Source organism: Phyllostomus discolor, chromosome 2 (genome assembly GCF_004126475.2).
Source record: "Phyllostomus discolor isolate MPI-MPIP mPhyDis1 chromosome 2, mPhyDis1.pri.v3, whole genome shotgun sequence".
NCBI classification, from domain to species: domain Eukaryota; kingdom Metazoa; phylum Chordata; class Mammalia; order Chiroptera; family Phyllostomidae; genus Phyllostomus; species Phyllostomus discolor.
The window spans coordinates 175,118,339-175,145,361 of NC_040904.2; the positions used below are offsets into that span (position 1 = coordinate 175,118,339).

General features: G+C 35.5%; 1 protein-coding gene across 2 annotated transcripts in view; it reads left to right on the top strand.

Moving 5' to 3' along the window:
• CPNE8 (copine 8) overlaps nucleotides 1–23,684 on the top strand; it is a 175,436-nt gene extending 151,752 nt beyond the window's left edge. The window contains exons 17-20 of one of the 2 annotated variants that reach the window (XM_036019176.1): nucleotides 8,264–8,366; nucleotides 9,993–10,050; nucleotides 14,547–14,620; nucleotides 21,660–22,034. In XM_036019176.1, coding sequence (XP_035875069.1) covers nucleotides 8,264–8,366; nucleotides 9,993–10,050; nucleotides 14,547–14,620; nucleotides 21,660–21,698 — 274 coding nt within the window. In that variant the 3' untranslated portion in view covers nucleotides 21,699–22,034. Of the gene's footprint in view, nucleotides 1–8,263; nucleotides 8,367–9,992; nucleotides 10,051–14,546; nucleotides 14,621–21,659; nucleotides 22,035–22,735 lie in introns of those variants that run through there. The other variant, XM_028532678.2, reaches the window with a different exon arrangement.
• The last annotated feature ends 3,339 nt before the right edge of the window (nucleotides 23,685–27,023 follow it).

Genomic DNA, 27,023 nt, shown 5'->3' on the forward strand with positions numbered 1-27,023 from the left:
TTTTGTTTAATTTTTATTTTTAAGCTTTTATTAAGACAGATATTTTCCTCTGTGGTCCAAAATTACTACCTACCAAAATTTATCAACTAAAATAAAGGTTACTATTTGTTTCTAAATCAAGAGAAAGGCCATAGTTACAGTATATATGACCTCTATGTAAAATTCCTTGTGCATTTTCTCACATTTAAATGAATTTCAAGAGTACTTCACCATGCCTATCCTATGGAGGTGGGTACTCAACGAGTATCTAATACAGTCTATGTATGTGAAAATATTAGTCATTAGAAATTATTTTTTGTAAAGTCAAAAGCAATACATTTTCTTACTTTCTTATTTGCTTGATTTTTTCCCTTTAAAAAAGTATGCTTTCTTTATTGGTAAAGCTTAGTTTTTTATAATAGTTTTCTATAAGCATTATGATGATGTTTACTTTTTCTTTAATAACATGCTTATTTTCAGAAATAAAACTGATGTCATAACACTATTGGTTTTGGAGATAACATTAATGAGATAATGTGAAATAGTGAAGAACAAAGGCATCAAGTCTGTGAACCTTTAAGGTTTTATGTGCTATTCTGAGGCTTTCAAACCCCCATCTCTAATTTTCTACCTTTGCACTCCTTATTTCATAGAGCTGTACAGAGAACAGCCTTTCCAATAGTGTAAAAAATACCCTACCCAACATCATTGATGCCTGTCACAAATTTGAGTTCAAACACTTTAGTTTGGTACTCAAGAATTTTCAGTATCTCCCTGCCACCCACCCATCCAACCTCATTTCTCTCCACATCCTCCCAAATATAGTGCACTTCAAGTCATAAAGAATCACTACTTCTGGCCTATGATGTCATTCTAAATGTACCTCTATCACAGCTCTCACTAATTGGTTTTACTCCATTGTTACATATAGATCTTTTCAAAATTAAAGAAAGGAATTGTGATTTAATCTCACAATGCTTTGCTTTATACCAAGAAATCCACACCTGTTTGTTTAATTGACTATTTTGTGTACCATATATTTTCAGTATAGTGTAATAAGCTTATAATAGGAAACTAAAGAAGCTATTAATGATAATACTTAGTCAGCCTTTATGAGCTGTCAGAAATGTGATAGTGATTGGTACCTACCGTATCAGTCAGGGTTCTCAGGAGAAATGGAACCAATAGGACATACAGGTAATGAGATTTGGTTTAAAGGATTGCCTTATGCAATGGTATGTGCTAGCAAGTCAGAAACTCATGGGGAAAGCTGGCAGGTTGGAAACTCAGGCAGAATTAGATGTTGTTGCAGTCTTTAGTCACAATTGCTTTTGCTTTTAAACTAGTTTTGTTAGGACAGTTTAATTAAAACTGATTTGATGAGGTCCACCACATTGTCAGGGGAAGTTTTATTTAAAGTCATCTAATTGCAGATGTTAACTACATCTACAAAATACCTTCACAGCAATACCTTCTCGAGGGTTTGACTCAATAATTGGATATTATAGCCTAGACAATTTGACACATAAGAGTAACTATCACATCTCCCACAAGAAACGTGTTACTATTATGTTGTAAATCAAAACCAAATTAAAAATCAGAGACTACCTTTAGGTACCCATGGAAATGGGGCTTTTGTGGTACCTAACTAAAGAAAAGAATTTCCTGAGACCTGCACAGGAAGATGTGGCTGTGTGGAATGGGTTACTGATGATGTACAGTTAAGGAGGTTCCCCTCCTGATGTCCCATTGCTGCCTGTCTCACCATGGAAAAATATCCAGCCTTTTCCTCAGTGGGGCCAGGATGAAGGCCACTGCCCAGTGTTTATATCATAGTACAGTTCAGCCTAGCATCCAGCTAGCCTAGCTTGTGTTTCTGGTGTAGTCCACTTCAGGTGCCCTCCTGGAGCCTGCGTGTGGAGTGGCATGGCCGTGGGTCCTGTGGTTTATAGGAGAGGGGACCTGCAAACATGTGGGGCCAGTGCAGGTTGCCTGGTCAAGAGAGAGGAAACTTCTTTGTTCCCCTGGAATTATATTAGCTTGGGTGCGGGACAGAGGAGGTGCTTTCTCAAAATAACCAATCAATTCCCAAACTTTCTAATGATGGATCCACCTCCCAACTAATCTTTTCCCCAGGCAAGACTAATACGCTTCTCCAGTCCAGCACCTCCCCCTTGTACCATTTTGATTTCTATTGCACTTGTTCCTGCCTCTCCCCATTCCCTCTTGGTTATCTGGTACGAGAAGCAGGGATTCCTAGTTAGGGTGGTTGCCTGGGTTGCAGGCCTGGTCCCTGGTTGGGTGCATATGTGAAAAGCAACTAATTTATTATCCCTCAAACATCAATGTTTCTCTCCTACTCTTTCTCACTTCCCTATCACTAAAAATAAATAAATAAAATCTTTAAAATAAAAAAAGCCCTCTGTCACAGGAGACAGAGAAGGTCATTACAGAATAAAAGGGTCAATTTATGTGAGAATACACACACATACACATTCAGCCTTAAAAAAGGAGCACCTGCCATTTGCAACAATGTGGATTAACCTGAAGGATGTTATGCTAGGTATAATGAGCAAGGCTCAAAAAGAAAAACACTGCATGTTCTCAATTATATGTGAAATTTTTAAAAGTTGAATACACAGAAGTAAAGACTAGAATGGTGGTTAACAAGGGTGGGGAGGTAGGAAAATGGGGAGATCTTGGTCAAAGGGTACAAAGTTGGTTTATGTAGGAAGCATAGATCTAGAGATGTAATGTGTGACTAGTATAGTTAATACTATGCTGAATACTGGAAATCTGCTAACAGTAAATTTCAGGTACACTGATCACAAAAAATATGGCAACTATGTGATAAGATGGTATGATGATTAACGACTAATCATTTTGCTAGGTATATCAAATCATGTTCTATACCTTAGATAAGTACAACCTTCATTAAAAAGAATAAATAATTGTAAAGGTGTCAATTCACACAGAAAGACAATAATTACAAATAGGTATGCACCTAACAGCAAAGTACCAAAATATATAAGCGAAAATTGACATATTTGAAATGAGAAATAGACAACAGTACAATAATATTAGACTTCACTGCTAGACCAAAATGGACCCAACACAGATGTCAGAACATTCCATTCAACAGAAGTAGAATACACATTCTTTTCAAGCACACATGGAGTATTTTCTAGGACAGATCACACAGTAGTCACAAAGCAAATTTGAACATATTTAATAAGATTGAAATCATTCCAATGTATTGTTTTTGAGCAAAATGGAAAAAAACCTGTAAATCAATAACAAAAAGGAAATCAGGAGTACTCACAAATAAGTGGAACTTAGCATAACATTGGATGACCATTGGATCAAAGAAGAAATCAAAAGGAAATGGAAATTAGAAAATATTTTGAGACAAATGAAAATAAAAATACAACATGCCCAAATAATGGGATTCAGCAAAAGCAGTCCTAAGAGTAAAATTTAAACTGATAAGCACCATTTTCTAAAAAAAGAAAAATCTCAAACAACCTACCATTACATCTCAAGGATCTAGAAAAAGAAGAACAAACTAAGCACCAGTTAGCAGAGGAAAGAAATAATAACGAGTTGAGTAGAAATAAAAGAAGTAGAAAATAAAAATAAAAACAATAGAAAAAGGATAAAAATCAGAGTTGTTTTTTTTAAAGAAACAAAATGGACAAACACTTGGCTAGACTAAGAAAAGGAGTGCCCAGTGACTTCCAAATCAGAAATGGAAGAGGAGACATGAAACTGGTATCACAGAAGTAAATTATTAACAATTTATTAACAAAGGACTATTGTTAACAATTATATTCCAAAAAACTGGACCACTTAGAGGAAAAGGAGAAATTCCTAGAGACATACAACCTACCAAGAATGAATTAAGAAGAAACAGAAAGCCTGTACAGACAAAAACAAGGAGATTGAATCAGTAATCAAAAACCTGCTAATAAAGAAAAGCCCAGGAACATATGGATACATATATGAATTTTACTGTTTAAAAAAGCATTAGTACAAATCCTTCTTAATCTCATCCAAAAGAATAGAAGGAACACTTCCAAACTTATTTTATGAGACCAGCATCACCCTGATGCCAAAGACAGACAAAGAGACCACAAGAAAATATCCCTGATACAACAGAATGGTGGTTGCCAGAGGGGAAGGAAAGTGGGGGGATGGGGAACAAATTTGGTAAAGGGGGTCAAATATATGGTAACAGAAGGAAACTAACCTTTGGTTGGTATATAGACATCAAATTATTATATTGTACACCTGAAATTAATGTAGCAATACCAAGTTTCTTGATACTGGTGTTGTCAATTTCTTGGGTATGACAAAATCACAAGCAACAAAAACAAAAATACAGAGATGAGTAGGACTACATCAAATTGAAAATCCTTTGCAGAGTAAAAGAAGATAAAATGAAATGGAACCTCTGGAAAGTGAGAAAATATTTGTGAACTATATAACTGACAGGGGTTATGTTCCAAAATATATAAAGAACTCCTGGAACTCAACAGCAAAAGAAAAAGAATCCAATTTAAAAAATGGGTGAAGGACTTGAATAGACATTTCTCCAAAGAAGACATAGAAATGGCCAGCAGCTGTATGCAAAGATACTCAACATTGCCAATCAGGGAAATGCAAACTGAAACCACAGTGAGCTGCTATCACCTCACTTTTTAGGATAGCTGTATTACACAATGGTCAAAAGATAAGTGTTAGTGAGGATATAGAGGAATTGGAACCCTTGTGCACTGTTTGTGGGAATGCAAGTTGGTGCAGCCACTGTGAAAAATAATGTAGAGAGTCCTCAAAAAATAAAAATAGAGCCACCAGAAATCCCCCTTCTGAATATATATCCAAAACAATTGAAATCAGGATCTCAAAGAGATATCTGCATCATTATTTACAACACCCGAGATATGGATATTATTCTGCCTTTAAAAAGAAAAAAATCCTGCCATTTGCAACAACATGGATAGACCTGGAAGACATCATGGTATGTGAAATAAGACAGTCATCAGAGAACAAATACTGCATGATTCCCCTTAGATGAGGCATCTGAAACAGTTGAATGTACAGAAGTAGACAATAGAGTGGTGGTTATCAGGGGTTGGGGAAAAGGGTTATGTGGATTAGATACTCAGTTGGTATAAAGGTGCATGTTTACAAGATGAATAAATTCTGAAACTCCGCTGTACCATGTAGTGCCGGTAGTTAACAAGGTATTGTGCACTTAAATTTTTTAAAAGATTTTAAGCCCTGGCTGGCGTAGCTCAGTGGATTGAGCGCGGGCTGGGAACCAAAGTGTCCCAGGTTCGATTCCCAGCCAGGATACATTCCTGGGTTGCAGGCCATAACCCCCAGCAACTGCACATTGATGTTTCTCTCTCTCTCTCTCTCCCCCCCTCTCCCTCCCTCCCTTCCCTCTCTAAAAATAAATAAATAAAATATTTTTAAAAAGCCACAATTAAAAAAAAGATTTTATTTATTTACTTTTAGAGAGAGGGGAAGGGAGGGAGAAAGAGAGGAAGAGAAACATCAATATGTGGCTGCCTCTCAGGTGCCCCCTACTGGGGACCTGACCCACAACCCAGGCACGTGCCTTGACTGGGAATCAAACCAGCGACCCTTTGGTTCACAGGCCAGCACTCAATTCACTGAGCCACACGAGCCAGGGCTGTGCACTTAAAATTTTGTTAAGAGGCTAGATTTTATTTCAAATAGCCTTAACACACACACACACACACACACACACACACACACTCGCGAACAAAAAGGAACTTTTGGAGCTTAGGGATATATTTACAATTTTGATTGTTTTGATGGTAACACAAGTATATACATATGTTTAAACTCATCAAATTTTATACATTAATTATGTGCAGTTTTCGGTATACCAATTATAACTCAAGCTGGGGGGAAGACATACTAACAACTGAGACTTTCTCCATAGAAGAAAGAAGCATTGAAAGAGAAGTAAAAAGTAAATACAAAAAAAAAAAATCAGACCCTTAAGCCAGCTTAAGGTATTTATAAAACTGCATAATACTCAATATTTCATATTGTCTTTGAACCTGGTAGAAATTTGTCATTTTAAGAGCATGTTGCGGAAAGAAAAGTATAAAAGCCTTTCTGTTGTACTCATAGAAGCTTTTCTCATGCCTATTTATAGACTTCAGTCAGTCACACGAAATACAAAACCTCCTGCTTCTGAAGTGGAGTCAGTAAGAAACACTTTTTAAAAAATAATGGTTATTTAAGAAAATTGTATCTCTCACATCAGCCACAATCTCGGCAGGTTTAAAAATTTAAGAAAAGAATTCCTGAGGGAGATGATCAACTTCTTTTCTTGAGAAAAAAAGTTAAGGGTAAAATAGAAGAGACTCATGTCTGCTTTGGATTGTTTTCCATTGGTTGTGTTACAATCAAATTAATACACATTTTCCATGTCTGAGGTCAGTTGTGCAGTACCATGGGGCTGTTTCTGACTCTACATTTGTGGCACTAGTTTAATACTACCTTTGCACCTGGTACTGTGTACAGGCCACTACTGTAGTCTCTTCATTAATCTGTAAAAGTATTTTATTAGCAGCATGAGAAATTATTAGTTTCTCTAGTCTCTGGCAAAGTTGTAAATATTTTTCTTATTCATATGGTAGTTAATTCTGCTCTCCAAAAATGAGTTTTGTCTTGAAATATTATGCTGTTGATCTGTTCTTGACCTGTTCAAACTTACTTCCTTAGGATCCTTCAGGCTGTGAAGGAATTTCACTGATATCAGTGACAGTGTTTTTGAACTTAAATTTTCAATGATTCACTTAATGACTTTTACAGAAATATAACAAAGTCTTGTAGTTCAATGCCTCCCAAAATGTCTATAATGCTTGCTCATTACTAGATAAGACTTGCATGTTAGTTATGTGCTAAAGATCATAAAAGTTTACTTGTTGAGAATTATAGTTTAGATACCCAGAATATACAACATGATGCAAAACAGATATACTGGTAATAAAATATAATGTTCAGAAAGTTTCCCTTTAAATTATTTGCTATTATTTGGTGAGACTTCTGATAAACTTATTTAAGTACTGTGTTCTTATTACATGCTTGACTTTTGGGGGGACTAGGAATAACGGACCACATTTTTAAATTGACTTTATTGGGGTGACACTGGTTAATACCATTATATAGATTTCAGGTGTACAGTCTATAATGCATTATCTGCATATTGTATTGTGTTTACCACCCCAAGTCAAGTCTCCTTCCATCACCCTTTATCTCCGCTTTACCTCTTCTACCTCCCCCTACCCCACTTTTTCACCCAGTCCTCCAACCCCCATTTCTTCTGACAGCTGTCAGTCTGTTCCCTGAATTATGAGTCTGTTTCTGTTTTCTTTGTTAGTTTATTTTGGTTATTAGACTCCACATGTAAGTGAAACCATATGGTAGTGATATTTCTGTGACTGGCTTATTTCACTTAGCTTAATACTCTAGGTTTATCCATGCAGTTGCAAAGGGTAAGATTTCTTTCTTTTTTATGGTCTTACATGCCTAATTTTTGTCTTTTTGTGCCAGCGTTCATCAATTTAAGGTGTGTTAAGAACTTGAATGATGGATGTTTCAAAAAGCTTTTCTTCTGTTGCTTTTTTTTTAATTCAGGTAGAATTCACAGAACCTAAAAGTAACCATTTTAAAGAGTACTGTGTGATGGCATTGAACACATTCACAATGTTGTGCAACCATCCACCTTGCTCCAAAAAAAGCACTTAAGCTTATTATTAACATGTAGAACTGCTTTATGTTTTGAGTACCATACATGTGGTTTCATTATTAACAATACAAAAGTATGTTATCTTGATTTTAAGACCAAAAAAATAAAGTTCAGATAGCTTAAGTAATTTACCGAAGATCATACGCATAATATATTACCAAGCCAGAATGCCTGTTTCCAAAAGTTATATCCATTTCACTGTGCTCAACGTACCCTTCTCCAACTCACCTTTCATCAGTGAATACATTTGTAAGGTAGCCAGGCGTTTCCGTGTGCCAGTATGCAGTAAAGCTGCTGCTATTCTAGTGTGCTAGTAGTTCAGGAAAGCCTGTATTTGAGAGTTTGTGTGATACAGGCTCTTAATATATGTTTACATACTTTCCTGTGATTAAAAGATTTGTTGAGTATTTCAAGTTATGTTTAGCAACCATTGCAGAGAAAGGAACTGTCATGTTCTGTGCTATTCTTTACCCTTTTGTTCCCTTTCAGGTATGCTTCTTCTGTAAAGGATGGCTCCCAGTATTTTGTGCTCCTGATTGTGACAGATGGCGTTATCTCAGATATGGCTCAAACAAAGGAGTCTATAGTGAATGTAAGTAGGGGCCATTTGGTCTTGGGCTGGCCAAGGGACAGCATGCAACTCAGGTTGAGACCAGAGTCTTGTTGACTCCACAGTGAAACAAATGCCCTTGCCTTTGGAGCCAGTTGCATTGTTAACATTACTCAGACACATTTGTACCACTGATCCGATCTGTAAGTACTAAGCTAAGGATATGGATAACTGAGTTGTAACAAAATTACTGGTACTTCCAGAAAATAAAAAATAAGATAATAACACTACCTTTATAACCTGAGTGTGTTCATTTACCTTTTAGTTTGATGTACTTGTACACAATTTTATAATTTGTGTGAAATGTTTTTTAATATTGGTTTTTCAGTTACAGAACTGTGCTAATTTCTGTTTCTACAGAACTAAATAGGAACTGGACTTCATTCAAAAAACATTTTTCTCATTATTATTTCTAATTGTGTTATATTTAATGATTATTTGATTGTCTTCTTTATTAGTCCATAAGCTATAACATCTACATGTACTAGATTATAATCAATAAAATTATTTCTGTTTTTACTCCCCCTTCTATAACCAGGCTTAGCAACGTTTGACGCAAAGTAGACACATAGTATAAATAGGTGGCATGAATGTTTATCACGCCTCATAATTGTTAATAGCATGGGGAAAATACAATTAGCTCTTTGGCATGAGAGAAAAATAGTTTCATGTAGGGGAAAATCAAGGGCTTTATAGACATATGCTTAGAAAAAAACAAACATAAAAAGGAGGAGGAGGAATAGAGGCTCACACATTCATTTTTTTAAGTAGACACATTGGGTGCAGTTTATCCGGATTTCTTTAATGTTCTGGTCAGTGGAATGAGTGTACACTTTAAACTGTGGACTTAATAATGAAGGTTTAAACTAATAGGACACGGTGCACTGAGGAACAATTATTTATAATTCAGTGACCTTCCTAGAGGAAGATGTGGTTGCTATACTGTAGCATCATTCTGTAGCTGGATCTCAAATTTTTACTATTGAATTATTTTAAAGTGATGATTTCATTTAAATGATAGACACCATGAGAAAACATGCCATAACATAATCAGTGTCCCACACAATCTTATGGGTAGTTAATACTTAAATTAGCCATACTAATAAATAACTTTCCATAATTACCATTTGTATTCCTTTATTTGCTATACAAATTCTTTTTCCTAAACTTGGGTAAAAATGAGATAGAGTAGGGTACCACTGTTTCACAAACATGCTACCCTTCCCCCCTTTAGCAGCGGAAAGGCTTTCGAGAGGAGAGAGAACAGGAAAAATGATTGACTAAGGATACCCAAAGTCATCTTAGGTAGATTTGGGCTGGTAATGGCAAGTGAGAGCTAAATCTCAGTGCTTTTTCTTTTTTATATTATCCAAGGCTGGTCAGTCCTGAAGGATGTCCCACTGAGTTAGCCTGTGTACAGAGCTGGGAAAGTGTAAGCGTGGAATTAGTATAGTATTCTGTTTTGTTTTTAAATATGTTCCTAAATACTTTAATGAACATCTGTGTAAAAAGGTAAAATAAAACAAGATATTAATTTTTCTTACATCTTAATTCTTTTCTTACAAACTCAATTTCCTAGTGTGAACTCATTGTGTATTCTCTTTGAAGGCTTCAAAACTTCCGATGTCAATAATTATAGTTGGTGTTGGACCAGCAGAATTTGATGGTGAGTAACAAAATCCAATAGTATTCCTTGGGAGTTTATTTAATTTAATCTAACTCATCACGCTCTTGAGTTCCTATCACTCTTTTTAAAATATATGAATGTGAGTGTGCAGGTAGGTTTGTATGTAACATCCATGGACATTAGGCATCAATATTGATCTTTCACAATGAAGTCTATTAAAGTAAGCAGATTAAAAGATTGTCTCCCGAGTAGAACATTGCCCCTCTGGTATAGATTAATACAACATGTATCTTTCCATTTCAGTAGAGACACTTTGTAGCTCAAAATAATATTTTTTAAAGACTTACAGAGAGATAAATTGAGTTTTTGTTCCCAAGGCAAAGTACCCTCAGGTTTACTAAAAACCTTTGAGAATGAACACTAAATTAATAAACCATTAGGTTGTGAATAGAAATGTTAACACAGCATAAAATTCCACTTTAATGGATTTTTAGTCCTATACTAGTTGATAGACATTAGCTGTATAAATATGTGTTCTTTCATATGAAAGTACAAAATGAAAATAGAACTGACCATATAAGATTTAAAGGGAGTTTATGTAATTATGCTAAATTGACTTACTTTGTAGTTAGTTTTCTGTTTGGGCTCAGGTCATGGTCAAATGCTAAGTGACTGGTGTGTTTGTGTAATTAGTGATCTGGGAAAAGTTCTTAAAGGACAGCCTGTTAGCCCTGGCCTGGTGGCTGAATTGGTTGGGGCATCATCCCATGCACCAACGGGTTGTGGGTTCAGTTCCCAGTCAGAGCACAAGCCTAGGGTGCAAGTGAAAAAAGGATAGTCTCTGACAAGTTATCTGGTGAATTCCTTCCAGAGAACTCTGTACTGGACTGTACCTGCATGACTTCATAACATTCACCTAGTTCAGGTGTTTTATATTAACAATGACAGTTTCTTTAGCTTGGGACTTTGGAAATGAAAATAATTTTAGGATTTTGGAACAACCTATGTTATGTTAAGTTAATTTAGGCATGTTGGTAGCTAATTTCAGTATGATCATCACGGTGTTGGTTCTCAGTTAACCACCAGTGCCTCCTCCATAAAGGCAGTATACATCTGTCTGTCTCAGATAAAGAACCACAAGCAAAATTACATTGCTGACTCTGAACATTCCTCCCTTCAATTCCATGCTTGGATGGGCATCCTTTTTATCATTATAATCTCCCATTTTCTAAAGCAAAATGTCATTTGGCCTGATGGCTGCTGCTTCTGCTACCATTTTCTGTCTCTGGATATTTGCATCCGCTTGCATTGTATTTCAGGCATGAATATGACACCCTTCTCTGGAGTCAAGAAAGCTAAAACATCTTTTTTCTTATTGCTCTGTGCACTTGGTCATCTGCATTAATTAGTGACTGGCTGAGATTTCACAATCTTTACCCACTGCTAGGTTAAAATAACTATTGCTTTCTTCTTCAGCTACGAATTTGCTTTTGCCTCTCAAGGATACACCTCCGATTGGGTACCTCTCAGGTCTCTGAGACTCCTAGGAAGTCCACTAGCAGGTGTTTGAACTCAGAGGTGGCAACCCCGGTCACCTATTCAAGAGCCCCCACACATAATGTTTGAATACAGAGCCACTGATTCTTCTGGTGTATATTTCTAGTTGTATATTTCTATTTAGTGCAAAAGATACTGCTATTTATTTTGTTCTTTTCTTTAGTTCCCAATGAATTATTTATTAGCATTTTGAGGTATGATTGTTCATCATTTCCCTCTCCGACTTCCTGAAGTAATGGGGGAAAAAATAGATACACAGGAAACAGACAGGGACCAAACAATAAGCTTTATTACCAGTGATGCAGAATTGGAATCTGGGTTAACCAGTACACAGAGGCAGACTTCCCACTACTTTCTTCCCCCAATATTAAATGAGCACACCCTTATCTCCAGGCCTCCTCCATAGAGGGGCGGGGTCTTGCCACAGGGGCATCCTCCATACAGGAGCATGCCACAGGGAGGAACTGCCTCCAACCTGAGGACAGGCAGCTCCAAGAAAGAGAGATTCAGGGTCAGTTTTTTCTCCTGATCTTACTAATCCCATGAATCCTTCCACTTTCCAAATGGAAAAGTGAGTGAAGATTGTAGACCAAGAGGGAAGTTCCATCCCAGTGGAATTCCCACCTGGGAGTTAGAGGGAAACTTTCCCTGGCAAACCTGTGGACAGGGAACTAGGGTCCTGCACCACTTGGTTTCTGCTCTCACCAGGGTGGAGGTTTAAATGGGATGGACCATCCTCCAGGCCTGGTACTAAAAAATTAGATTATTCCTCTAGGAAACAGTAGGTGCTTCTCTAAAGGGTTTTTTACTTTCTTCTCAAAACACATCCATGGCTAAGAAGAAAAGGACAGAATACTCATGTTTAATATAGAAAATCTCCAACTTCCATTCAGATTCCTGCTGTCTTATCAGAAGGGCCTTTCTCTGGGCACTTACGCCAAGAGTACCATTGAGTAAGTTTACATGTCATACTTACAAACTGATATGGGGGAAAAAAGATATAAAGCTTGCAAATTTTATCAGTTAACCACCTAAATGCAAAATCTACACCTGATTCACATGGGCAAGAAAGGAAATATTTCGTCATACATTTTTTGTAGGTCAAGAAAGTTGGAATAAACTATTAGATTAATGCTCATTCAAATTGATTTCTATAGTTTAATAAGAACAATTTACAACTTTCTGTAAAAATTTCCCCCATTGACTTTTTACTTCTTTATAAAGCACCTTCATTAAGAAGAAAGATTTCTCAAGGCTAAATCTTTATCTAAGGATAAAGATTTCTTTATCCTTAAAAGGCAAAAAGTCAATTTAAAGCAGCACCTGGCTACCGGCTTTGATCCACTCACATTAGAAGAAGGGATGAACTGCAAGGGGCTCTCGTTTCATCCCGTCTCCTGTGGCTGGAAAGTGCTGCAGGCCTATCTCTCGTACACGTTTTCCAAGGACAGGTACTGGTGGGGCGCTGGGGCTTACAGCATCAGGCTCCCTGGGGACAAGATAATCCGTAAACCTGAAGGGCGAACACCACCCTCCCACCACTTGCTCATCATTTCTTTTCTCCTTGCTCTCAAAAGTGTAGCCTTGCCACACGCAGCCTTTTAACCCAAAAGACACTCTGGAAAGTGGGAGATACTTTATAGGATCTCGTTCTAACATATTATTGTGTGAATAACTGTCATTTTCTTTAATTAGCAAATTCAATAATGAAAGGAGAACTTTTACCAGCATGTCATTATCAATACACATTTGTATCTCAAAGTAGTAGGAAAAATTTGAAAACACATCTAAACCATAAGGAGGAATTAACTCTTGAAAGTATTTGAGTATAATGAGTTCTTTTATGCATATCCCTAAAAAAATAGGGGAGACAAAATTAGGTCTTCCATAGTTTGAGTAAGTTAATTACCTTGTCATCAGTCATATGTTCACACACATATTGCTGTGTTATGACCTGTGTTGTCCATCTAAACAATCAGAGTGGTGGCTGTCTATCAGTTATGTGTACTTGTGATGATTCAGCTCAGACTCATGGGCCATGTGTAGAAAAATAACATTTAAAACACCGTTTTTAATCCAAATGCATTATTCATGCACTAAAGAAAATAACAAAAAAATGTGAGGGTTATATTCTGACTGAGCAATAAGTTTTGGGGGGTTCAGAGGCAAACATTATAATTGCAAGTGGCTCTTATGAGCCTAGTGAATGTCATGTGTATAGAAAATGAATTATCAGTAATAAAATTATACTTTAAGCACAAATTAGCATTCCTCATGTAATTAATTATTTAGAGAATCTCACTGAAAACCTAATAAACTCTGGAAAATGTCCTTAACTGCAGCATAACATTACTGTATCACCAAATGAACCCTTACATTGCTGCATTCCCAAATGCCAGCTGATCCGTGTGATGTTGAAATTCTCTCTTAGCCAACAAAAAATCATATTGAGAAAAATGATACTTTATCCAGTCAGTATAAGGGCAGAGCAAATATTTCTTTGCTTTTAAATCTATTTTTAAAGTGGAAATTAGACTATGGATATATAGCTTTTTTATATTTCAGTAAGAGTACAGTTCAAATCGTTTTTGGAAATTCTGTGATGATTAGCACCAAGTTTCTTAAGTTAGAAAAAAAAAGTAAAATTGAATGGATTAGTACCACTTGCTCAGTCATGTAAAGCGTATAACCCAGATTTGAGAACCCCTGGGATGGGCAGATGCGCCCCAAGACTATTCTCTACTGCATTGGCTCTTCTTGTCTTTGAAAGGGTCACAGGACGTGGCTTTGCTTCATGTGTACAGTTACCCTCAGTCAAGCTCTGTGAGAGAAATGGCTGAGAAGATGAAGGGATCAACAGCTTTCTGATTTTAGAGAGGGTGTATCGTTGCTTCATGCATCTTGATTTCCTTATTGCCTACATTGTTTTAGTAAATGGCTAAAATACACTGGCTTAATAATTCCATTTTATTTTCAAGCAATGATTGAGTTGGATGGAGATGATGTAAGAGTTTCCTCCAGAGGAAAATATGCTGAAAGGGACATTGTGCAGGTAAGATATTTAATGAAAATTATTTATTTTTGTCATTGTGAACAGCTGTCATCAGTTCTGATACGTAAATAAATTGAACTTAAGAGTTTCAGGTTCTGTTTGATTTAATTGGTGGATTCTCTATGAGGTTCCCTTTCAGTAACAGGGCCTAGAATAAGCATCAATTACTTCCCTTTGGACTTTAGATCCATGATATATAAAGTTGAATTGTTAGTAAGTTATTTTTATTACTATTTTATTATTATCTACTTTATTATTACCATAAAGTATTGAGATTTTTAGTAAAATTAGAATCTAGAGCCCTGGCTGGTGTAGCTCAGTGGATTGAGCGCGGGCTGTGAACCAAAGTGTCGCAGGTTCGATTCCCAGCCAGGGTAGATGCCTGGGTTGCAGGCCATAACCCCCCAGCAACCGCACATTGATGTTTCTCTCTCTCTCTCTATCTCCCTCCCTTCCCTCTCTAAAAATAAATTAAAAAAAAAAAGAATCTAGAAACATAATGGACTTTTTAACGATGTTTATTTAATCATTGTTTAGTCTGCAACAAAGATTAAATATATTTTAAAGCAGCTGATACATATTCAGAGTAGGTAAATTTAGTATAAGCAAACCAAAAATGTAGATATTGTCATACTTTCTTTATAGATTATGGTTAGAAAGGTGAAGAAATAGATCTTAAAAGCACAATAAATATATAAATTATATATAAAATATATGGATTCTATATAACCATAAAAATAACATAATATGTAGCAATATACAATGATATTTTTTGTATATATGATTCACAATTTTGTTAGAATTTAAAAAGAATAATAGAAAGAAAAATAATTCATAACCAATATAATTAAAATATATAATTACAAACAAGGAGTTAATTCAACTAAATTTCTGCACACTTTAGTCTCCATATCTTTTAGGATGTCTGAAGGGGAAAATGGTTGTGAGCTTTAGCCCCTTAAATAGGAAAGTGAAGAAGGTGTCAGTGTCATTTCAGCACACAATCTTAATGTTTTGGAGGAGCAAGCAATGGACTTCAATACTTTCTCTTAAATTAATAAACTACATATTCACCCATAGTACAGTCATTAAGACAATCTATTTTGTAATCCGGCAGAATGTGGTTCAAATCCTTGATTGTCCAATTGTGATAACTTGGAAAGTTTTCTAAATTTTAGTGTTCTGACATGGTTGTAAAGATTAAATGAGATAATGTATATAAAATATATTCCTAAAATAGAACTCAGCAAAATACAATAAAAACTATTAAAATAATTTGAGGGAGATTATAACATAAAGTAATTTATAAATATGATAATATAAAGATTAATGTTGATAAAGATTTAAAAGCATTGTTCTTAGTCAGCAAAATGAAATTTTAAATAAGGAACATTTGCATTGTAGTTTTTTAAAAAGATAATTAAACATGACCCTGGCTGGGTGGCTCAGTTAGTTAGAGCACCACCCTGTACATCAAAAGTTTGCAGGTTTGATTCCCACTCAGGACACATGCCGAGGCTGCGGGTTCGGTTCCAGTCAGGCTACATCAGGGAAGAAGCAGACTGATGCTCTTCACACGGATGCCTGCCTGCTTGTCGGTCTGTCTGTCTGTCTCCCCCTACCTCTCTCTCTCAAATCAATAAAAACATACCCTTGGGTGAGGATTTAAAATAAAAAGATAATTAAAATGACATATGTTTCAACCTAACATTCTTGGTAGTGTGAAAAAGCACATGGGCACACATGTGAATGATTAAGTTAAAAGCAGCTCGGAAAGGGAGCACAAGTAATGCGGTCATCTATTTCAGAAACCCAGGGTGTTTCCATGATTAGACCCACGATTATTCACCCCAACCTCATTAGCATAATTACAGGTTCAAGTAATTACAATTTATCTAAAGGCTCTCCATAATGCCTGGCTCACAGATTCCAACAATTAAATTACTAAAGGGAAGTATGAATTTGAAGTCCTTGAGAATGTGTTGTGTTGCTGTGGTAATGTGTTTTTACAAAGTTAACAGAGGAACCCCGTATCTTATAATATTATCTAAATGATGCTTATGGGAGACTTGGTATTACTTGCTTAAGATTGCTTATATCTTAAGATTTTCTTTAAGAGAGCTAATATTTGTGTGGGTGATAGCCAGCAGTTCTTATTATATTTATAATAAGTATTGATGAAAGTATTTAGTCTCTCAGTGGGTATGCTGTATTGGACAGAATATTGCTAAAGGACTCAGTTCTCTGAAATTATTTTGTTGGCACTCTGACATTGAACATGTCAATAAATCTCTTTGAGCCTTTGTTTCATTAACTCTAAACACTAAATTCTTTCCTCTTTGCTCTTCTTATGATGTTGTGAGTTTCAGAGGACATAAAACACATGAAAATACTTGTTCCTTATCAGTTAAGGTATATGTAAGTACAATTATATTTCCTCTCCTTTATACTTAGAATCCTGAAGACCAATCCACTTCCATAAACTGATACTGGGATCCCGACAGGTTTTCAAGGCACCTGGGAACACAGCTAAATACTCAAGGGATTTTACCCCATAAAATTGAACTCAAAGAGCTGTGAGATCTTACACATTCTGAACACATAATTAAAATGTCCTCAGATCGTTAGTAGCTTCTGAATGACAGTGACATCTTGACTTACATGCCTACATTTAATTAAGGAGATTTGATGTGTCCTTTTCTAATTTCATGGAGAAATTCCTAGTGATTGGTCTTTTAAAAATAGCAAGCAAGATAGTCATTTACATACAGTATCTTACTGAAGAACAATTAGCATCCTCTCTCATCTTGAATAAGATTTTAAAACATCCCACCATCACAGTTTTCCAGCCTCTACCATCCACTAAAACATTCCTTAAATGAGTTATTTTCAAGAACAGAAATACCCTTGATTAGTTAGTGTATCAGAGTTGCAAGGGCACACAAAGAATGGCGTGATCAATCTTCCCATCATCAGAAACTGTCTAAACTGTCACAATACATGCTGTAAACACTGCTGGCTACGATACTGTCAGAAAATAGGGCCTAGTTAGGCTCTCTTATATTTCCACTTTGAAGCTAATCAATGTGCACAGCAAACAAAACCCCAAATTTAAGTGGACCAAAACCTAAGGCTGCAAATAATAGTAGGTAGCTTGAGTTTCAGCAGATAATTGAGGGTAGTAGATGGGGTATTCATTATATTGTCAAGTCTTAAGTGGTATCCAAATTCTTCATATAATAATGACATTTAATCATTTATTAAGTCCTTCATATCCTAGGTAGGCTAAAAGCTATAGCATTACTTCACTCAGTCCTTAATTGACTTTGTTGAGACAGGAAGATTGATTACCATTATTTTAAAAAGAAGAAATGAAGTTTAATTTCTCTTATTTATAGTCACAAGCTAGTAAGAAGTAGAGTCACAATTTAATCTTAAAATGTTTGATTCTAAGATTTTAAATAAATATTCTGCATAACTGATTCTAAATCTTAAACATGGCATTTAAGAGTCTCCATGCCCTGACCCCAGTCTTCTCTTTAGCTAAACACCCCCCCCCACACACACACACTCATACTTTGTCTAGACAAATAGGAATATTAATTATCTTTGCACCACACATTTTCATTGTTCTTGCTCTTATTTTCTCTTTTCATTTTACTGGAATAGTCTTCCTCCTCATTGGGTTGATTAAAATCCTACATTTTGGAATTTCCCACTATACTGCCTTTTGCAATGGCCTCTCTCTACACACTTGAACTAATTTTCTTTTTTTAAAAAAAAACTATATTTATATTGCTTTATATCTTCCTAGAAATACTGGTCAGTTTTTGCTGTATAATAATTTATGAACAAGGAAACAGAGACTCGAGATATGGTATTAAACAACTTATACAAAGTTATTTAGATCAAAAGTTGGTTGATCCAAATTGTCAACAGAGCTCTGATTCCAAATCCTATATTCATCATGTGATACACCTACTCTCCTAAAATGCAAAATGCTAGTGAAGATTATTAGGATCTATTCCCCTTTCCATATACTGTCATGGTTAATGTATCAGAGTCAGATTAATTTGGGTTCAAATAATAAGTGATATTTATAACTAACTATCTGATATTGGATAAGTTCATTAAACTCTCCAAGTTTGTTTCCTCTTGTCAGCTCAAAATATGGATAACACAATTATAAAAATTAAATATTACAAGATTTTATACTGAATCTCTTAGCAGAAGACCTCCCACTTACCAGTTGCTAAATAAATGCATTAATGTCAGTATCAGTTATTCTCATAAGCGGGTTGGCATAATCCAGGGGAAAAGCATTTTATGTCACTATTGCATAGTGGCTGTACCTTGACAAATGACACTAGTCAGCCTGATGTGTGATTATATTCATTGCCTCAGGACTCAATTTCATCTGACTAGAGTATAAACAGTAAGCAGGATGAGATCCTAAGGTTGTTATTCTAAAACTTAAATGAGATTTTTTGCTTGCTTGTGATATGGATTGGGCATTGTGCATAAAGCAACATAATTTCTCTTGGTTGCATACAGCTGCTGTCCAACCTATCATTTTCTTAAAAATTGTATTCAAGTTGTATTTTCTCTTAAAAGGAGAATAATAACCTTGAAGACTTAGACTTGAAAATCACTAATGGAGCTCTGCACAGTAGGAGCAATCGAGTAATATTTAGCGGAACAACAACTAAAAGCCCATTTGCCCAAACTGATTTAAACTTGTTTTCACAAATAGACAAGGCCAGTCATCAGAGCAGCCATGAGAAACATTTTCCTTATAGTGGATGGATGCTAGGAGAAAGACATAGAGTATGAAGGATATACTACACTTCTACAGAACAGAATGCATTTATTCCTCTAACCCAAGCATTTTAAGAGTCCCAGTTAATTTGTAATAATAGTCAGTGATCATTCATTCACAAATGCATGGGCATTATTCTGAACAGGTGGTCCTCAAGAACAGTGGTCATAAAGGAGTGATTAAAAGATAGTAACAGTAAACTGAGCGGCCTGAGAGGTGCAGTGGATAACTGATTGTAGAAGGATATGAACAATAGTTTAAGAAAGAGGACATCTATTTTTTCATGAAAACTCTAAGATTTGGCATTAGTAACAGGTAAAGGGAATGAAGAGTGACTTGTCATTTTCACCCTGACATAACTGAATTGATGAGTGTCCCTTTGGAAAAGGTTTAGATAATCTAGGTTTATGAATAGAAAGTTCTCAGCATTTTTTTCTGTACCAAACGCACATACGGAATGAGGCACACTCCTATGGATAACAGTAACTTGCTACGACAGTCATTTTCAGTCTGGGGCACAGTCCCTTAATACTGAAGGGACCTATCTGTGCCCCCGTCTAACAAACCTAAGTTAGATATAGCGTTCTCTCATCCATTATTTATAAAAGTGGTTTAGATGAGTATAACTGTATCTGTGTGATCATGGCTCTTAGTTTTGACATTCTAGAATATCATGACATTCTTAAAAATAAATTTCAATTCACTTCAATAAAAAATTTAGCACATCGTATAGCATTTGCTGGAAAGGTGAAATAACAAATGTTTTAAAATTACAGAAAAGCCGGGAATTACTATTTTAGATTACAATACTGATACTGTACTTAAATCTGAAAGAGATCAAATTGATAAGAATATTCCTTGTAGCTAGTGTTTGATAAGAATGTAAATATAATACTAAGAAGATAGTTTCATATTTATGTTGACTATATAATTGTGTAAGTTGATGAATAGTTATGGTGATGATAATAATTACTATATATAGTATATATTATGGATTGAATGCTGTTTTAAGCACTTCACTTGTCAACTTACTGTAACAACCCAATGAAGTAGGTTGGTATTACTGTCCTCACTTTGTGGAGAGGAAACTGAGGCCAAGAGTGGCAAGCAACTTGCCCAAGATCATGCAGCTAGTAAGTAGCTGAAGCAGCCACTGAACCTGGGAAATCTAATTCCAGAGTTTGCAAGAATAGTGGTAAAAAGATAAATGAGTTTAATACCCCTGGTGTAGGAGAAAGGTAAAGAATCAAATAAAAATATAAGAGCAAAGTCGAGGTAAAGGAGAGGCCAGGCCAGCGAGCTCTCCTTCCCTGCAGAGGTGTCAGCATTTCCCTGAAAGGCTGATACAAGCTGCATATTCTGAAGGGGAAAAAAAACACAGACCCTTTTAAAAAGCAGCATAAAAGATTATTAGATGTATATGAACCACACCAACATCACAAAATATTAACTTTTAAAATACCAAACTTTTTAAAATAAGGATGAAAATAATTATAGCTACAAGTACATACCTTTTTCTTATTAATCCTTAACTATGTTGATTCCTATTTTATCACTTTTCTAACTATAGTTTCAGAGAGAAAATAAACCTTAACTTTTTTTGCACCTCGGATTTTTTTAAATGAAAAATGTCAAGTCATGTCCATAGTTAATGCAATTTCACAAAAAAGTTCACATCCCCCACTTCTCTTCTCAGCTGAAGATTATGTGTGCTCTGTTGGTTTTTTCCTTACCCTTACTTAGCTACTTTCAGGGGTAAGAGTAAGATTTCTCTCCTTTCTATTATGCTTTTCAAAAAAGTTGAGTTTTCATCCTCAGATGGATAGAATAGAGTAAAATTATAGTCATAGAGATACCCTTCTGCCTACAGTGTGTCTTAGTTGTTTTTAAAGGAGTGATTTTTCGACTCTTCCTTAAAACACACTGTTTTCACTGTATATAAAAGGTATTACCTGTGTTATTTGATTTCTTAACATTTTTACTTGGTTTAACTGTAGCAACCTGACATTTTAAAGCCCTACTTCCTAATAACAGTTGTTTTCTGAAATCACATTTTCAGTAGCTGCTTAAGTCAAGAGGAAGTTTTTCAAAATAAACTTAAAACAGATATTAAATAAGAGTATGCTCACTCTTTCTCTGGGGAAAAGGATTTAATTTAAAACATTATACTTAGAAATTGTTCAACATCCTAAAATGTCTTCACTCTCCTTTTTCTCTAAGACCTACAATCACTGTGTTCCTGAACTACCACAACGTTAACAGTTCAATCTCTTCCAAGTTGCTTCAAGAATCACCATGTCTCTAAGGGGAATTGAACAAATGCCCTGAAACAGCACTGTCTTTATTAATTTCAGCATCATTAAAGATGAGAATGAAATCGGGCAATCTGTTGCCAGAGTATCTGGGGTTGAGCTGATAAGGACTCCACATAATTGCTTATATAAAGATAGAGCGGTCGTTCTTATGTGATGTAAAAGTAAGAAGGATGATATTTCCACCAGAAGTGTATCAAATTTCAGGCTGAGCTTTGTTCATTTGTTTGTTTGTTTGTGTGCCTTTCCAAATAACAGATATCAAAAAATCAACATTGGGGAAACTCAATGGACTGAATACAGGGTGGGGCAAAAATAGGTTTACAATTGTAGGTACATGAAACATAGAGTTTATTCTTGTATTATTATTTATTAATTATTGTATTATTTTCCATGCAAACAATGGTAAATGTACTTTTTCCCCACCCTGTATTTCAGGTCCCTGCTGATATCAACTATGTGAATTGCATAACCATGCCTTTATGATGTGGTGTTTTAATCATAATTTAAAATACTTTACATTGGTCTAAGAGTCTTTAATGATATACATTATATTTTTTTACCCTTCATTGGTAATATTTCTGCTTTGAAATCTGAATTAGGCATGGATTAACTCCACTTGACAACAAACTGAGCCCCAAAATGGTTCCTCATTCCCTCCTATTGGGTGTCAGGCCAGGTAGAGAACTCAGACTGCAAAACCCATGTAGTGACGTGATAGACATCTGGGGACCAGAAGCCATGGATTACTGGGGGGAAACATAGAAAACAATTACACCTGTTTTTATTAGAAAGTTTTCGTCATGATTATAGTTATTTGTAATGAATCAAATATCTTTAAAATACATAGTGGTTATTGTCTATCTCTTGTGACTCTGGTCTCCGATACTCCTACAGCCAACAGATCCATGTGCTGATATTTGTGTCTGTTAAGTTAGCATGCTAAAGTCTGTGAATTAACTTTCTTTCACTTCTGCTTTCTAGTTTGTGCCTTTCAGAGATTATATCGACAGAAGCGGAAACCACATACTGAGTATGGCTAGATTGGCGAAAGATGTCCTAGCTGAGATCCCTGAGCAGTTCCTCTCTTACATGAGGGCCCGAGGAATCAAGCCTTTGCCTGCGCCTCCCCCGTACACCCCACCTACACATGTGTTACAGACTCAAATATGACTGTGCTCCGAAACGTTACCGTGAATGGCATGTCAGTTCGAACTGCTGAGTCAGGCTTGGTCCTGATGCTCTGTAACGAACCAGGGAATGAGGACCTTTCCTCCATTTGGTCTCAGCAGTACTGGTTAATATGCTTTCTGGGATCCAAAATTATTCTCTTCCTAAACCAAAACTGTAAATATGGTTGTTGCATGAGCAACAGAAAAATTCTCTGAATGCTTGAAGCAAAATATGGATGTCTTCTCTGAACATTTACTTTTCTTTTCTTTTTTTTTTTTTGACAGAAACAGCTAGTTTCCAATGTGTTGTTGGGGAAAAGCACAAACTATGTTTTTAACTAAAATATTGTCCTCGACTGCTGTATGTATAGGAAAGCAGTCTTTCTGTATCAATGTTTACATGTTACTACTTTTTAAATTTCAATACTTTTATAACTGTTCTTAAGAATAAGAGTTTTGCATATTGAATCCTTTGTCTTCTAAACTGCAATAGCTATAATTACAAGAGCAATATCTCTTTGAATGACTGTCTGGACAAAAACAGTTGCAAACAAGGGAAAGGGAAGGTACTTGCATATTTCTTCAGCTAGTGAATTGTCTTACGAAGCTGCATCTGCTTAGTAATCAATTCCTCTGCATTTGCCAAGTATGGGAGTTTCAGCTTAGCAGATGTATGTCCTGTAAGAACGTGCATTTTTCATGGAGCTTGGGTTCTAAATTTAGACTGCAGTCAATTTATGTTCTGTACTGCTAAGTAGAAATTTTTCAAAAGTCAAACATTGTGAACTGAAAATGCACAAAAAATACTTTGTGTAAAAAGTGTAGCCTCTTTATATCATAATGCTATTTAGAAAGACTAAAACCCAGAATATTTAACTGTGAACCATGTAGCAGAAGTTTTAAAATTTTTATTCCATTATACCTTGTCTAGATATTTTAATTCAAAGGGATACTGGCTCTCTTGGATTCTTTATCACCTTTCCACATTGCCACACAAGGGTGCACCGGCTGGAAGTTTTTTGTGAAATTCCCAGTTAAATACACACAACCATGTGACTTAGTGCACAACACATTTGCGAAATAACCTACTCCTATATACTAATCTGCCTGTCCACAATTAATTGTAAAGAGTTTTTGCATGTACAGTTTTTACAAGAATTACAGTTTTGTGATGTTGTGTCCAAGTTAAAACATTTCTTTAGAACAAATGGCCTTAAATCCTCACAGAATTCCTGGAAATGATTGTGAACTGCCTTTAAATAATAGAAAAGTGTATTTATTTTTTTCTTTTGTGTCAACAATGTAACTGCTTTATAATATTTTCCTTACTTATACATTTACTACTTGGTTTATTTTTACTGTATGTTGTTCTCTTTGTCCCAAGTTGACTTAGGGTGACTTTTATAAGCATGAAACTATTTTACTGAAGAGAAAAATATATACATACACATATCCAACAGTATCAATATTATATAATTATGTAATACTAAGTTGTCCATTTTTAAGAATGTATTAAAATCTTTAAAAGGATAACTTTGTTTTGTAAATTTTATTTCTAATGACATTATGATGATTCCCTTTTTTGAGCTTAAATATTTATGCCAGTATAGTTTATTAACCTATAGATTTTATTTATCTTTATCAGTCCAAAATAACAAAAATAAATAAGATCAATATTTTTTCCTTCTTGTCAAACATCAGTCATTTTTCTTTGAACTGATCAGCAAAAATGAAAGAGGTGCCTTTTCTTATCTAAATAATAGTGTGTCCAAACCTTCTGGGGGTGAACCACTAAGAATGGAACAAACTCAGTTACAAATCTGTCCTTTGTATGGCTATCAATAATTATCAGAAACGTGTGAGGTTAGTTCCATGTGTAAGATTACAAAATACTTAGTCTTGTCTTGCCATTGCCTGAAGGACGAAACCGAGATTAAAAGGGTGGAATGGTTTATCCAGGACTGTATAACTAGAGCAGAGTTTGTTACTGTTGTGGAAATACTTGTTATGTGAGCCTAAATGTCATGAGTTGCTGTTAGGGGCTGCACAACGAGAACTTCCAGAGACGATTATTCGCTATTGCTGTGCACCCCACTCCACCTGCCCACCAAATATGCCTTCATTTGCTGTGCTGGTGCCTGAAAGTTACTTAACAATCAGTGGAGTCTTTCATTCCACATAATATAGGGAGGTGCTGAGATGAAACACGTGGGACTTTTTAAAACTAATAAGCGCACCTTGTCATTTTTTTTCTAAAAGGCTTTTCTTCATTAGATCTTTTCTTTTTTTTTTTAAAGATTTTATTTATTTATTTTTAGAGAGGGAAGGGAGGGAGATAGAGAGAGAGAGAGAAACATCAATGTGCGGTTGCTGGGGGTTATGGCCTGCGACCCAGGCATGTACCCTGGCTGGGAATCGAACCTGGGACACTCTGGTTCCCAGCCCACGCTCAATCCACTGAGCTATGTACGCCATCCAGGGCCATTAGATCTTTTCTTAAGCTGCCCTGTCCCCTTGATGAGGGAAGACTTGGTACATCATGAGTACAGAACTGTTGGAAAGGGCTTCCTGTGAGGATGGGAAAGGGAAATTGAGAGAACCCACAGAACAGGGCCTGAGCTCCGTTTACCACTCTTTTCATACATGGTCATCCCAGTACTGTTCATATCTCAGATTTCAGTTTCACAACCAGAGTAAGCATCCACTACATACAGGTTTTTCCATTGGAGAGTAAGATAAATATCCATATAAAATTATTCTTTAAATTGATGTGACTCCCAACAACTACTTTACTCAATGGAAGTATTTGTATATAATTTAACAAACTATACTGACATCATAAACACAAGTCTCTGGTGTCTGTACTAAGAATATTATCTAAAGATATACTAGTTATAATTTAAATTACAGAATTCTGCTCAGTTTTAGAGGAAGCATGTTTAAACCTTATAAGGAAAGGTTGTTGTTTATTTCATACTTTATCAAACCACCTCCAACCCCATCATCTGCCATTGCTGTTACCTCCTGGGTCTTGGAGATGCTCTGAGTACCAAAATCTAAGAGAGAGGACCAGTGGGTCTTATCATGGAAAGAGCAAAAATAAACTCTTCTAAAGATTTGCTCATTTAGTTTCAAAGCAATAGTGGCCATGACCTCATGACTTTCTCATCACAAAGTTATTTGCTAATTTAATTTCCATGAAACAGGCCCGCTGAGCATCCCTAATGTGTTTAGATAAGCTGATGTGACAGAGATAGGATTTGCTATTAGTCAACGAGGTTGGTCGGTATCATTGACCTTACAAATTAGGAAGGAGGATGAGAGAAGAAATATACTCAGGGTTAGAGCTCTGAAAAAGAGCAGCTTTTTCAGAGCTCTTTACCTTACAAAATAAGTTAATGGAAATAATAGCACTGATTCAGTTATTTTGACAGAGAACAATCAGTTTGATAACTCTTAACATTTACACAAGATAATTCTGACAAGAGACACTATATAAAATACCTTTTATTTAGTTATCAAATTTATTTATTAAAACATTTTAAAATAATAAAATCAGAGTCTGTTTAAAATTAACAAAATTGTTTGGTTCATTATTTTCAACAAATAGCAAAAAAGCATATTCTATAATTTAGAGATGGACAACTTCAACATACACTTTAGATAATAATTCTTCACCAGAAAATTTTTTAAAAGTGGGGAGCCTGATGAAACAGAGGAACAATCATTAAAACCCCCCTTTAAATTCATTGAGAACAAACTTTAAAGTCCCTAAACATTATAAGAACCTATTAAAAAACAGTGGTGGGTTAGGTCATTGCATGACAGTCTGGAGAGATGAAGAGAGTTACGGGTACATTTCATTTTTTATTTTTTTTATGAGGACATACAGTAGTTTTAAATTAATGATTTGAAATTTAAGTCCAAAGGACTTATGTATGTGCTTAGCCTCTTATATAGGCCGGTTATAGAGTTTCTAGAAACTTCACCAGAAGGGGTATAATGCATCTGCCATGCCATATACTGGAGTCGAAGGACCTGAGATTCTAACTCAGCTATCTGATTTTGGCAAAATACCACTTAAATACCTAAGCCTAATT